Raw genomic sequence first — 15,668 nt, forward strand, 5'->3', positions numbered from 1 at the left:
CATCTGGCGTGGCCATGTCTTTCCGTCAGCAGTCGTTTAACAATATGCACCTGGCTGAACTCGTGTCGTGGTGCATCGTCAACGGCCTCGTGGCCATTTTAGCCATCTTTGGCAACTCGCTAGTCATAGCAGCCTTCACCTGTTTTAAGAAACTTAGAACGCGCACCAACTACTTTGTTGTTGGCCTTGCAGCTGCTGACATCTTGGTGGGACTCCTGTCAGTACCATTCTGGATCGCAACTTTAGTATCAGTTTGGCTTCAAAGTGTGTCTTGGATGAGCAATTCATTGTTGTACAGAGCTTTCATCGCTCTGGATGTCTTCTCTGGCATAGCGTCTATTCTCCATTTGCTGCTGATAAGCTTAGAGAGGTTGTACGCTATTGGCTGGCCTGTCAGGCATCGAGTGTCTTCAAGGCGTTCCTACTTGTTAGCAGCATCCATGGCATGGTGTATAACGCTCATTACCGCGACTTTGTTTGTTCCAGAGAGGAACCTCACTCATTTGCCGCGTTTCCTGGTGTTACTGCTTTGCTTTCTTGTACCCTTGACATTAATCTGCATCACTTATATCGCGATGTGGGTTATCGTCAAGTTTCATAAGCACGACTCCAACTCATGGAACAATAAAAAAGAAACGAAGCTGACTCTGACTGTCTTCTTTATAATAATTCTCTTCATTGCTGCTTGGACACCATTCATGGCCATAAATATTATCACGTTTTTCTGTGTAAAATGCGTCATACCTAACAAAGTTGTCTACTTCTCCAAGCTTTTGCATTACAGCAACTCGGCAGTTAACCCTTTGGTCTACGGCTACAGATTGCCTGAATTCAAGAAAGCTTTTTATATTCTCCTCAAAGAAAGAACGCAGTGGCGGTTTTCCTCTTTGAGAAAAGTAAGTCTTCTTGAGATGAAAAATAGGTCTCGACGGCAAGACCGGTCTTCACTAGAGAAGAAAGTCGAAGAAAAAGCTGGAGACTTCATGGACATTGTCGAAGTTTAAGGCTTCGAATTTAAGATGAGGATCAGTAATGGTCTTTTGTCAAGAGCCGACGTCTTTATAGCTGAAGGAAGTTTAGGGTCACGAAGAAAAATAGCTGACTTATTACAACACATTTACGTTTAAAGCCGGAACACAAGAGATTACAATGAACACAAGATATTGCGAATCAGCATCTGTGAATCCTCACTGTTTTTACTTTAAGTCTAAATCATATGATATATGAACAATTTTTGTTGCAAAGTTCATTTACAAACAAGCGACCAAATTCATTTTTATACCCAGGTGCCTTTGCACGGTTATTTATAAAACAGACAATAAACCATCTGAATGCAATGGCCACACTTTACATCTCTGGACAAGACCTGTACGAACGACCCTGATTGGTCCTCGAGTATAGTCATTAAAACGTTTTATGATTGGCCGAGAGAAGAACAAAAAAGGTCGACCAGCTGCAACCTGGCCCTCTTCGAACTTCACGAGAAATTGTGAAATTAAAAACAATAACTCAGCTTTAAAAACTTTCCACTTTCTGAGATAATTAGACATTTATCGTATGATATTTTGGCACATGATCAGTAAAAGCATCGGTAATGTTTTTTGCCGCAACCGGTGACTAGTTTGTTTTTACTCAGTGGGAGAATTCGCTTCAGGGGCAACTGAATTATTGTATTTCAACCTTGTTTGATGGCACTCTGCAGTAGAATCTGTTCATTTTAGGACATCATTTAGCTTACATTTATTTTTAGTAACAAATGCTAGCACACCAGAGCAGAATGGATAATTTTATGTTATCCGCCATCGGTGAATGTTTCTCCTGGCCAAGTGTTATAACACAGTCCTCGGGTATGGAACTCAGGTCTACCGGACTGGACTCGATTGTGATTTCACAAAAAGCTAATTTAAGTATAGCTTTGCAGTTTTATCTCATATTTCCATTAACTGCTGAATTGAATTGTTGCTAAATCGTAAGAAAACCAAGAAGTGCAGTCTGAGGTCCAATCCATTTTCCCCTACACCATGTGCACCATACCCACAGTTTTTTTTTTGCCGTACTTATCCTTCACCCTACTGACTTATCCCAATATGAAAAAAAATATTAACATATCCCTCAGATATGTTCGATTAAAAAGGTAAAACAGCTGAATTTCAAATATTACGATTTCCACTTTTTTGGTATAACGTGAACATAATCGCGTAAGTGCATTTTGAAGTTTAAAGTTTTAAGTGGATATGATCCGGACAGAGTGTACGTGATTTACCCGTGTCTGACTTCACTCCAGCGGCCAAAGTTCTCCTTAGGCTTCCCTTTAATCTAGTGTTGATTTTGCTTTGACGTTTTACTTTCACTTTATAAAATTCGTACCGGACACACTCCAAGCTACTCATCCCCCCTGCGTTAAGAAAACCATGCAGCTCTTCTATGCTACTTTTGGTGAACGTGTTTTTTCTTTTGATGCCACAGTCTGTAACCCTTTACCGCAGTTTATAAAATCTTTCGAAACGTAACTTATTTCTGACTGAGGATCGGATGTCTTGAAACGTTCCCATTCAAAAACACATAGTTGAGATTTTAAAAGTGCTATAAGAACATTCTTATTATAATGGTATTATTAAGTTATGACATTTGCACATCACCAGTATTGGACATTTTAGCTGCAATCTTCACATGTGTAATCCTGTTTGAATTGTTTCTTGTAAAAAGGTTTCCAGAAGGGTTTTAGACGCTAAATATAATTTTTTGGTATTTTATTAATAATGTCGATTTAATTTATCATCTAACATTTTGAATGTACAATATCTGTCGATTTACAAAATAATAAAGCTTTTTTAAGATGTGTTTATATATTTCTTCCTTTTTTGCCGTGTTTCTGTTGTAACCGCTTTGTTCACAGTAAATTTGGTTCAGTTGTTTCACGCACCTTCTCTCATTTGCCACATTCTTCCCAAATGAAGCCAACAACAATTTTCATTCTCTGACAATGGGCTTGAGCGCCACAGATTTGTCAGCCGCGACAATGTTGAGCGTCAACCTTATCAAAGAAAGTTGATTCCTTGAATCAACATTTATTTATTTGTAATGTTGTAAAATTTAACGCCTTCTTTAAAACTTACTAAGCACCTAAACAAGATTATTAACTAAAACACCCGCTTGAAGAAAGTGCTTTTCTCAAGAGTTTAATAATAAAAATTTTAATCTAACCAATCAGATAAACCGCTTTAAACTCTTTTATAAAAAGGGATTTTAAAACGGTTGATTTCATTGGCTAGATTTCAAACTCCCTTGTTAAAATTTAGCCAATCAAATCTCGTGTCGCCAGAGCCACCTGTGTCTCGTGCAAAGGCCCTGTCGGCTAAGCGAAACAGGCGGCCCTGGGGACGAAAATGATCGCTGATTGATTGCTTTTTTTTGTGCCTGACATCATCAAAACTCTAAAAGGTAGACTATTGATCTAACAAAGCTGTTCAATTCACATATTGAACAAATCACGCACATTAATTTTCATGCAAATGACCATGTTGACAGAGTGCTTTATTGTGGAGTTAAAACGTTTTGAAATTTGTGGCGGCCCAGGTTGACATGTTTCTCAAGTAACACATAAGATAATATAGTTGTGCTATTTTTAAAGCTTCAGATATGATAAATATTTCAAAGCGATATTCAAGCATTGAAGTCAATATCAATATTATGATGGAAAATCCGAAGATTGTTCATATTCTTCTTGGGTATGATAGTTGTGCCGGACCACTGGTCGATTCTTCAAATTTTAAAATATTCTATAGGCAGAAACGTGGTTCTAAAAAAAAAAGTTGGGTGAATTGCCTTTTGTACCTGCTCCAGAGTGCTCGCAATTTTTGACACTGTTCTTAAAAACAGAGTTTGAAATTTTAATTTGACCGCAATTTTGTGTCCACACATTTGAATAACAGCAAAGTACCGGTAGTTTCTTTAAAATAAAATTAAATTCCATCTGCCAGCTCTAAAGAATGGATGAATACTAAATTAAACATTTCTCCGTGACTAGAACATCGTCAACAAAGTATAGTTCGCCGGCACTTTTGTCAACTTTTTGTCATCCATCAGATAATAACAGACTTGGGATGTGACTAAGATTGGGAATATTCTTCTACACTCATCAATGACATACATGGAAATTTAAAACCCGATGATTCGTGGTTTCATTATCGCTATAGCATGCTGCAAGTCAATGCAAGGCTCATCGGAACTTGACGCCCCAGCTTTGTTTCTCAAGGTGGGACCGTACGGTGAAGAAATGCTATATATAACGTACCTGAATGTAACTTGTTTGCAAAACAAGAATGAACCGAACGTTTAAGATTCTCTGCATATGTTTTCTCAGGGTATTCAGAATCCTGTCTGTACTAGTTTCACTAAGTTAGCTCCAACTCCATACAGAATATTGAACATCTTTTCCTGAGAACAATGACAACATTAAATAAGCAAATTGCATGTTGCCCTTGTTACTAGCGTTTCATTGACTTATTGCATGGTTGGGCGGGCGATGAAGGTTACGTCAACATATTTTGTCTTGTGGTGGGTGATTTTCCGGCAGATGGGTCGTTTGTCTTCCCAACGGCACGGATGGGACACATATGTTTTAAGAACGGCTGCTGAAATTTGAGCTTTTCAAACAGTTATTTGGTTTTTACTTGTATTTTATGTTTCAGACACAATTTAGCATGATATTTCATTTTTAGAATTTATTTATCCCATGTAAGCGTGAAACGTGTTCGACTTGTAAGCAACTAGGACGAGAGATGCAAATATATCGAAGGTCTCGGGAAAAAGGCTTCATCTTGCAGTTCGATGCCGGTGGTGGTAAAAAGCTTTATTGTATGAACATTGTTTGTATAAACTTGAGAGCTCGCCGAAGCTTCGAGTAAATTTGCCTCAAATAGCAAAGCCATTCGGAATACGAAACCGCTATTTGTGTTTTATAAAACACCTGTGTCATGCATTTTATTACATCAAGAAATGATGGATACTTTCAACAAGTTTCCTTCTGCAATAAGAAATTTGTAGTTTTAATTGGCTGAAAGGAAACGACCCATGTTTCCATCCAACGGTACACATCAAAATAAATAATGTGGGCGTATCTCACGGTCTAGTTTCAGTGTAGTTTCTATAACGTGTTTGCGTTCAAGCCACAGTGCTCCATCTGTACGTACATGTGCTTATACTTAACAATACATTATTTGTCTCGCTTACCGTTTAAAGACCACTTAAATAACACACTCAAGCTGAAGGGTGTCGCAAAAGAATACATTCAAAGTAGCGAAACTATAAAGGAAAAGAAGATAAGTAAAACAGATGGACGAAGACAAATTGCTCCACCAAAGAGCTAGGTAATTTGTAGATATTAGTCTTACCTCCAGGGCATATCCAACACAGCGTGGCATTAATAACAACACATTAAAACTGACTCCCAAGAAATTTTAGCCGACTGAACTCGTCAAACACTGACCACACTTGAGGTCAGTCATTTAAAAAGAATTGTCTGATCACTCAAGCTCATAGTCAGTTTGTGACAACAATCCGCAAGCAACGTAATCAACATCTCGATGTAATTCCCGTTGGAAATCTTACATTAACTATCAAGAGTTCCTCTAGTTTGAATTAGATTGATGCCAAACATTTGTCATACCTATATTCTTAAACAACTTTTTTTCTTAAAGTCTATAAGCTGCGCAAGACCTTTGTCATCTTTCTTCGCAGATTTAACTTATCAAAACACAATCCATAATATATCAGCTTTTCCATTGCCGTGAAGATTAAGAGATAAAACTCTACCATTTTTCTCTCGGATTACTTGTTTCTCTTTTTTGATATCGATCAAGCTTGGCTAAACAACTATTTTAAATTAAACTAGCTTGTATATTAGCAGTGCTCATGTTTTTTTCTGTAATATTCTGCACAGCGCCGGGCCATCAGGTTGGTCCTTCATAACTTGTCTCTGTGGTCGTGGGGGCATTGGGGCAACACATGACGCCCATTCTTCCCATACCCTAATTAAACACCTCTTTACAGAAAATTGTCGCATTTCATCGGCGTCTGATCCAAGCCTAGCCTTCCCGATCCCCGGGAGCCTTCCATCAGTATTTAACGAAGAGGCTTGTTATTTAAGGCTTATGAGAAGTTATGGACAATTAGTATTTGCTATAAAGGGTTTGGAAATACTGAAACCGGTTATATGAAAGGATACACTGACTTTAAAAAAAAAGCGAAGATAAAGCTAACATCAAGTAAGTTTGAAGAAATAGTAATTGTCACGTTGATTTGAACGACATCAGGTGACTTATTTGAATAGACGAATGGCACCTTTTAAGCGTGCAACAATTCTCAATTGAACATTTCACCACGAATAGAACAACACAATCGCGGACATTCTCGCAGTCTTTCTACCACCCATCTAATAATAACAGATTTGAGAAATGACCAACACTGAGATTGAGAATATGCCACCCTCATCAGAAACATACATCTAAATTTGCAGAAATAACCAGATGATTTGCGGTTTCATTATCAACAACATATTGCAAGGCTGGCTTATGAAGCTTGACGCCGCATGCCAGCTTCCTTTCTTCCTTTCTCAAGCCTATCACTAAAGCGATTGCCATCTGGCAAAGAAGGCAAAGAAATGTAATGTTAAGACATACCTGAAATATTATATTTTGTAAAACAGAAATGTGCTGAAAGTTTAAGATCCACAGCAGATCCACAACGCTCTGTTTTTTAAGGTATTCAGATTCCTGTCCGTACTGTTTTTTTACCAAGTTATCTCCAGCTGAGAGATTGGGCCGAGTGATGGCGGAGTAGGAGCGCGCTAAAAGCCGTCCGCCTTCCAAAAGCTTTTCATGGCCGAAAAATTGTCAAATCTTATCAGAAAACGCAGAAACAGATCGTCTACAAGTTCTGGAGACGAGACGTCGCCTCTGCATGAAGCGAAAAAACCCAGAGATCTTGCAGAAGCAATAGACGAAAGCACAAGCAGCGAACACGAGGCAAACGACGAAATCATGGATGCTCTCAACAAAATTGAACTCATTGGAGAACAACTGAACTCCATAATCGCGAGACTGAGCAAACTTGATTCAATTGAAAGTTCCGTCAGAAATATAGAGACCAATTTGGCAAATCTCAAGGCAAGAACAGCCAAGCTCGAAGAATTTGAAGCAACGACCAAGAGTGATATAGCAGAATTAAAGAAGTCCTGTACTTTCAACGGCGATAAGTGCAAGGAACGTCAAGACGAGCTTAAGAAGAAGATAGAGGAGCAGAATGAAAAAATAGCCTCTCTGATTGAGAGCGAAAGGAAGGTCACTGCCAAAATGAACGACATCGTCTCCAAGAACCTCTACCTTGAAGCCTATTCCAGGAGAGAAAACATCAAATATTTCAATATCCCAGAAGCACGTGAAGAAGACACCGAAGAAGTGCTCAGAAATTTTTTGGAACAAGATCTCGGCTACCGCAACGCCCGCAACGTTGAAATTCAACGTGTACACCGCCTCACAACCCGTCGGAATAGCGACACAGCTTCACGTCCAATCATTGCCAGATTTCTTCGATATAAAGATGTCGAGGAAATTTTTTCTTTAGGGCGACGACTAGAAGATACTGATTTCCAAATGTTCCGTGATCTTCCACTGGAAATCATTAAGCGACGGAAAGATCAAATGGCAGTTTTCAAAGAAGCACGACGACAGGGCATGAGAGCATCTTTCAGCAAGAGCCAGCCCGACAAACTGTTTGTAAACGGCAAATTCTGGCCTCCCGGCAAACGTCTAGATGCAGCTGACGAAGCAGATGAGTAACTGTGTTTAATAATTATACCTCGTACCTTACTTTCTTTATATATAAATCTCTATGCTACAGGTGGCGGGCGGCTTAGCTGTCCGACAATACTTACTCGATCCGATTTTCACCATTCGGACCCGCTAGTCGCTTAACCCAAACTGATTAGGATTTTTTATAGTTTTGTTTATGCTTTATTTGTTGATTATTTGCCTAACCTCACGCGCTTTAGTATGTTTATGTGTAATTTTTTGTGTTTTTTCGTGCCACCAACGTGCTTTTCGTATTATTACAACACTTTTTTGTCGACTCCAGTATGCACAGATATACAAAGTACTTCGCCAAAATATTTCTAGATATTTAGTGTACAATTTCTACTTTCAAAGCTTAAAAATACGATTTCTGAGCAGTATGCAAAACAATGTCGTATGTGTTCTGTTCATAACGCTTTTATTGTCAAATAATCAAATAGTGCAGATATCGATTATATCACCTTTTATTTCAACACAATATAGATAACAATACAATCACGGTAGCTTCTCTCAATGTACGGGGCCTTGGGAATAACGCTAAAAGAAGAGAAACTTTTAATTGGCTCAGATCTAAAAAATATTCGATCTACATGCTGCAAGAAGTACATTGTTCGCAAGAAAATTCACACCTATGGGCTACTGAATGGGGATACAAAAGCCTTTTCAGCTCCTTCTCCAGCAAAAAAGCTGGTGTAAGCATTCTTTTTAATAACAACTTCGATCTTCAAATCAAAAAAACCTATACCGATGATTCAGGACGCCTTATCTTGTGTGACTTAAAAACAAATGGAAAAAGCATAACCCTAGCAAACATTTACGCCCCAAACGATGATGATCCTGCTTTCTTTAAAAATCTCTTTGATCACCTTCAAGATTTCGAAGGAGAAGAAATAATCATTGGAGGCGATTTCAATCTCGTTCTTGATGTAGAGAAAGATAAAAAAGGGGGCCTGCCCAAAACACATCACAACGCGCAAAAAACCATTCATGAGATATGCGATAACTTCGATCTTGTTGATGCCTGGAGAATATTGAACCCCGAAGAAAGAAGGTATACTTGGCGACAAACACAGCCTTCTGTTCACTGTAGATTAGACTTCTTCTTAACAAGTCAAAGTTTTCTGTGCAGCATTATCTCTGCAAACATTCTACCGGGCTTTAAGACAGACCACTCAATGATCACATTAAATATATCTCTTCACTCAAATCCAAGAGGGCCTGGTTTTTGGAAACTCAACACATCACTTCTGGCCGATAAGGACTACATTGATTTGATAAGGTTAACTATCCGTGAAACACAGAATGAATACGAAAACGATGAGTCCATAAACCCTGCGCTTCTTTGGGATATGATTAAACTTAAAACTCGGGAAAAATCCCTTAGCTTCGCTGCCGCCAAAAAGCGCAAAACTTTGAATAAACAGCATGAGCTAGAAGAAAAAATTGCCTTACTAGAGAAAGAACTGGAACAGCCGGCTGCCGTCAGCGAAACGCAAAAAACAAATAAAACACAACAACTTGAGTTATTCAAAAGCGAACTAGAAGAGATAATCAAAGTGCGTACCCAAGGGGCAATCTTGAGATGTAAAATTAAATGGTACAATGAAGGTGAAAAAAACACTAAATATTTTCTCAACCTTGAGAAAAGACACTTCAAACTGAGTACAATAAGCCAGCTTAAAATCACTGATCAAGAATTTGTCACATCCGACAGAGAAATCCTTGCTGAATGTGAAACCTTTTATAAAGAGCTCTACACATCCCAGAAAAATGTGATACCACGCGAAAGCGCTTTTTTCCAATCTGAAAATGACACGGTTCTGGACCACAATGAGGCAATGAGCTGCGAAGGTCATTTAACAGAACAAGAGTGTCTAAAAGCGCTAAAAAGCATGGATCGGGACAAAAGCCCTGGAACTGACGGACTCCCAGCTGAGTTTTACAAAACTTTTTGGAAAGACGTGTCTCCCCTTCTGATAAGTGCTCTCAACTATTCATATGATGAAGGAAGTCTTTCGATCACACAAAGACGCGGAATCATTAAACTCATACCAAAAAAAGACGCAGAACCACATTTAATTAAGAATTGGCGACCACTGTCTCTCCTTAACTGCGACTACAAAATAGCCGCAAAAGCTATCGCAAATCGAATAAAATCGGTTATCCAAAAACTTATCAACAACGACCAGACGGGTTTCCTAAAGGGTCGATTTATTGGAGAAAACATAAGATTGATAGATAACATCATTAACCATGCTTCCCAAAAAAATATCCCAGGGCTATTGCTTTTTATAGATTTTGAAAAGGCCTTCGACTCGCTTGAATGGTCTTTTATTGAGCGCACGCTCCAGTATTTTGGGTTTGGCCCTTCTCTGATAAGCTGGTTTCAAACATTTTACAATAACATCGAAAGCTGTGTCTTAAACAATGGCTGGGGGAGCTGTTTTTTCCGAATACAAAGGGGCGTTAGGCAAGGTTGCCCTCTTTCGCCTTATCTATTTATATTATCTGCTGAAATCTTAGCTAAAGCAATCAGATCGAACAAGAGCATAAAAGGAATACATGTAAACAACTCAGAAATCAAAATAAGCCAGTACGCAGACGACACAACCTTCATTCTGAACGGCACTAGGGAGTCATTATCCGCCACACTTAGGACGATCGAAACTTTTGGAAGTATGTCTGGTCTCAGACTTAACAGCAAAAAGACCGAAGCTCTATGGATTGGATCAATGGTGGGAAATAAGGAAAAACTTTTTCCTGAGAAGAACTTTAAATGGCCAGAAAAGAAAGTTAAGGCCCTCGGCGTCTGGCTTTCTACTGATCCTAGCATCACATTAAACATAAATTATAGGGAAAAAACGGACAAAATTAGAAACATTTTAAGCAATTGGAAATATCGCCGGCTAACGTTACTCGGCAAAATCCAAGTAATCAAAAGTCTAGCAGCATCTCAACTTACGTACATTCTAGCCCCTTTGGCGACAAATCATAAAATCATCAAAGAAGTAAACGATCTCTTCTACAGCTTCCTTTGGGACAATAAGGGTGATAAGATTAAGCGAAGTGTCATGATAAACGACTATAAAAACGGAGGTTTAAAAATGGTTGACATTGTTTCTTTTACCAAATCGCTCAAGACTGTTTGGATTAAAAAATATCTTGACGACTCTAACCGCGGAAAATGGAAAGAATTTTTTGAACTTGAACTTGGGAAGTATGGCGGCAAACTAATCTTCAGATGCAACTTACATAAACGTGACATTTCAAAGTCGATATCGGTCCAAGACCCTTTTCTACAAGAAATTTTAGAAATATGGTCAGAGGCTAACTTTGATGACAAAATCAAAACCGAGCAGCAATTTCTGGAACAACACATATGGCATAATTCACTAATTAGAATCGAAAACAGACCGGTTTTCTACAAACATCTTTTCCTACATGGAATTACTAAGGTAGGCCAGTTAATGACGGACTCGCGCAGTTTTCTCCCTCTTGCAGATCTTATCAGCACTTACAATATACGAATACAACCTATAAAGTATCTAGGCCTTATTTCTGCCCTTCGGCACCATTTCAACTCTAACTGTCTTGGCAAAGAACCTTGTAGCATAGAAAATCCCGATACCTTTTCCGAGACTTTTATTAAGAACGATAAAGCGAACAGAGTTGTATACCAGAAGCTCCTCTCTTCCAAAAGAACCGCACCTTTAAGATGCCAAGAGAAATGGAACGACAGTATTAAATCTGATGAAAGATGTTCTGCTGACTGGACTAGTGCCTATTGTCTGGCAGCTAGTTGCACAAAAAGCACAAAACTCGTAAACTTCCAATTCAGATTTCTTCATCGTATTCTACCAACGAACCTTTTCCTAACAAAAATTGATATAAAGCAGGACCCAAACTGCTCTTTTTGTACCAACCATCCCGAAAACCTGATCCACCTGTTCTGGAACTGTACAATAGTAGCAACCTTTTGGGAAACTTTGACTGAAAAACTTAAACAGGTCAACCTAATAACGATAGACTATCCAAAACACGCCGCCATATATCTGGGTCTGAGACCAGACACCACCAAGTTTTCACTTCAATTAAATTTCTGCTTTCTTCTGGCAAGACATTATATATGGAGCTGCAGAGTCAACAAGAAGATCCCGGTTTTAACAACTTTTCTTGTGTCCCTTAAATCGCAGTTTCATATAGAGTCCAACAACCTAGATACTACCTCTAAGAAATGGAATCTTTTACTTCCACTTCTCGACATTACGTAGTCTTTTTTGCCAAAAAAAAAAAAAAAAAAAAAAAAAAAAAAAAAAAAAAACTCCCTCGTATATTAACCTTCTTTAAGCGAACCAAGGCCAAAGTGCATTTGAGAGATAAATATACTTTTTTTGTTTTATATTACTTATCTAGGATATCTTTCTGCACCAATTATCATCAATTATTATCAACTATTAACTATAAATAACATTTAGGATTAAATATTAATTATTAGTAACTGCTGTTAATCAAACTGAACTATATGAAGTAGCTATCGCGTATAATATTTGTTAAAAAATAATAATAATGAACTGATGTAATAATAGGCAAAAGGAAACCTTTTTAGGCAGAGGAGTCGCCCTTTTATTTATTTATTTAATTTTTCTTTTTTTGTATGTTGTTAATGTAAGTAATTTTTTACGTAGTTTCTTTTCGTGTAATAAGTGTTATTGTTTTTGTGAATGAATTAAAAAAAAAAAAAAAAAAAAAAAAAAAAAAAAGTTATCTCCAGCTCAATACAGAATATTGAAGATCTCTCCTCACGGAACAATGAATGCATTAAATAAACAGCTTACTGCCCTTATTAATGACGTTTCCTTGGATTATTGCATGGCGGCGCACGACATGAAGGTTACGTCAACATATTTTGTCTTCAAGTAGGTGATTTTTCAGCTGATATGTCGTTTCCTTTCACAACAATACGAGATACAACTGTTCAAGGGATGCCGAGGGTTTCGTCTTTCAAACAATTATTTATTTTTCAAGACATGCAGTAGTCACATTTATTAATTTTTTCATGTGGTATCAAATATTATATTTCCTTTTGAACATAAAGGTAAATAATCTATCCCACTGATTAAAACATTATTTTCTTGCTAAGAGAATTCATCGAAGTTTCGAGAAAAATTTGTCTCAATTTTAAAAGGCTTTTGAAAATAGCAACCCGCAAGCTAGGAAATCTGTAATACTGCAGTTCATTAATGTATCAAGAACGATGGATAGTTTCATCATGTCATCATGTTTCCTTCTGTGCAATCAAAGAGTCGTCATATGATCGGCTGAATGTCAATATATATATATATGTCCTTGTCGTTTCAAAATCGATGTGGCTATGTAAAGGTACTATACAGTATATACATTAATAATGGAAGTGAATTCACGGTGCAGTTCAATCAAAAAGGTGTTTGCTTGTAAGATATAATCGCGATAAGAGATCATTAATTTGCACTTCATACTAAGAAAAACAATACTTTATTTGTCTGGCTTACCGTTTAAAGAGCATTTAAGGCGAGGGTCAAACTGAAGAGCATTGTCAAAGAATACATTAAAAGTAGTGGATCCATAATTGTGAAACTCAGACTGACTCAATTACTGATGAGATTTTATATAAAATGAAAATAATACAGATGGGCGGGTGGACTTAAATCATGTTGACTCTATTAGTTTTACCTCCATAGCATAGCTGTGTGATATCATAACAACAAATTAAGAAGGTCTAAGATCTGACTATAAACTTTTTAATACAGAGCACATTTGACATCAGCCGTTTTTGTGAGTGGGACACAACCTGGAATGAGAAGAATTAATTTAGCTTGCACTTAACTGACCTCAAAAGCAATGTCTGATCACTCAACTGAGCCCACAGTTAATTTGTGTTATTTTTTAAAAGATCTTCTTATAATTCAGTGTAGATTTGGCTAAAACCAGGAATATCAGGAGAGGGACCCCGTTTCTAACGATTACTTTTAATTTTCCTTCAGTTCTTTGCAAGTGTATACCATCTTTCCACACGTCTAGAAATTGCGCAAAAACCTAAGTCATTACATCTTTCTTCAAGGCTTCAGCTTTTCTGGACAAAAGCCATTTTTGTGAGTTCTCGTGATGTTACGAGATAACGATCCGTTTTTTAACACGCAAGAAAATTTAACGGATCACAGCTGACGGTGAAAATGTCCAAACACGTTACACTTCTAGTTAACTGCGTTTTAACTTTCCATTTAAATATTTTCAGTTTAAATTTCCAGTTCTTTTAGTGTTTGTCCCTTTTTAGTATCCTCTTTTAATCTACAGTTTCAAGTGATATGCTGATTAAAAATTGCCGCGTCATAGTTATTTCTCCTTTTCATTTTGTGAAATTATACGAGCATTTCCTCCAGATGCCAAACTTGAAGATCTTTGTGGCAAAAAAAGGCCAGTGTTTTTACTGTTGAGCACTGCTTAAATAGAAACTCCACAAAGGCTACAAGTACTAGTGATCGCCTCAGTTAGGAGCGTTGCTTAACTTCTCCACACATATCATTTTCGTTGACAAAATATAAAGTATGTTTTTTCTCCCGCTAACGAGGCGTTGGATTGTTTTTTGTGAAGACATTTGCCAATTACAAAGTCTCAGCCTGACGAAATATAAACAAGCTATTAGAGAGGTTAAGCATGACGTTTTAGAGAGGTTAAGCATGACGTTTTCGGTAAACGGCAAACAGCAAAAATGAAACTTTTGCCGTCTCTTTTCAGTTGTTTGTACACTATATTGAAACCATGAATAGTGGGATGCGTTATTTCATTTTGTGTGCTTTATTTACGTATTAGAAGAAAAGAACTCAAAATCAGAAGTTGCCTTTGCCGTTTGCCGTTTGCCGTCTGCCGTTAACGTCATGCTCAACCTCTCTATTGCCGACCCTCTTCTTCCTGCCCCAGACAAGAGAGATCCTGGGAACGAGATTGTTGCCAAAGAAGGTCTCGAGAAGCCACATTCGGTCAACTCGGTGACGAAACCCTGGAAGTCTTACGGGGTCTTATTCAAAGTAACTGGAAAACAGTAAAACAACAACAGTAAAAAGCGATGATACTTTTAGATGACCGGCATAGTGTTTAAAAAAAAAAAACTGCCCCAGTGGTAAAAATTTAGAGGGGCCCGTAGCCAGCATGAACCATAATAAGAATTTAAAAATCATTCTCTGGTCAAATTTGTTTTTGAAATTACAAGCTTTCGACTGTTCGACCAACAGACTTCGACTGGAAAGACTACCTCATCTCTGGTGTCGTTCTAGGTCATATCGTTGCCAGCCGCGGCGCATGCGTACAAATGAAGTTGTCACAAAAATGGCGGCCACTGAGGCATTCTCGCCCCAAGAGCCCATTTTCTAGTCATGTGGTCGGCGAAAAGAGTACAAAAAACGAGAAGCTGTGGGGGGGGGGGGGGGGGGGCGAGAATGCCATCGAGGAAGAGAATCGTTGAAGAAAAATCTACCCGTCCGCTATTACTGCAAAGAGCCATTTATTTTTCTGTCCTCTTCTGATTTTACCAACTTCTTTTAGATTTGTTTTGTCCTTTAATCATGTTGAATAGTCGGCAGCTTATTCCTTGCCGATGAAAGTCACGTATTGCACTGAAAGAGCAATGAACAATCACAACAAAACGTTTTTCTGTCATTTTTCGGGAAAAACGGATAGATATTAGGGCCAGTGCCGATATAAAAATCCAAACAGTACCAAGAAGGAGGAAAACGTTCTGTTTTTGACTCAGGCTGGGGAGTACCGTTCTGCGAAATGGGTTGGAAA

General features: G+C 38.0%; 2 protein-coding genes across 2 annotated transcripts; both read left to right on the plus strand.

Annotated features, from left to right (window-relative positions):
- Positions 1 to 1,004, plus strand: LOC144636955 (adenosine receptor A3-like). The gene has a single exon (XM_078496149.1). The coding sequence runs from the start codon at positions 15 to 17 to the stop codon at positions 1,002 to 1,004; it is 990 nt and encodes a 329-aa protein (XP_078352275.1). The 5' UTR covers positions 1 to 14.
- A 5,822-nt stretch (positions 1,005 to 6,826) lies between these two features.
- Positions 6,827 to 8,156, plus strand: LOC144635439 (uncharacterized). The gene has a single exon (XM_078494549.1). It carries the CDS (start codon positions 6,879 to 6,881, stop codon positions 7,836 to 7,838), a length of 960 nt encoding a protein of 319 aa, XP_078350675.1. The 5' UTR covers positions 6,827 to 6,878; the 3' UTR covers positions 7,839 to 8,156.
- The last annotated feature ends 7,512 nt before the right edge of the window (positions 8,157 to 15,668 follow it).

This window comes from Oculina patagonica, chromosome 13, assembly GCF_052425735.1.
Source record: "Oculina patagonica isolate OP01 chromosome 13, crgOcupat, whole genome shotgun sequence".
NCBI classification, from domain to species: Eukaryota; Metazoa; Cnidaria; class Anthozoa; order Scleractinia; family Oculinidae; genus Oculina; species Oculina patagonica.

Coding starts and splice junctions, on each gene's coding strand:
- LOC144636955 (XM_078496149.1), top strand. CDS start 15: ATGTCTTTCCGTCAGCAGTCGTTTAACAATATGCACCTGGCTGAACTC.
- LOC144635439 (XM_078494549.1), top strand. CDS start 6,879: ATGGCCGAAAAATTGTCAAATCTTATCAGAAAACGCAGAAACAGATCG.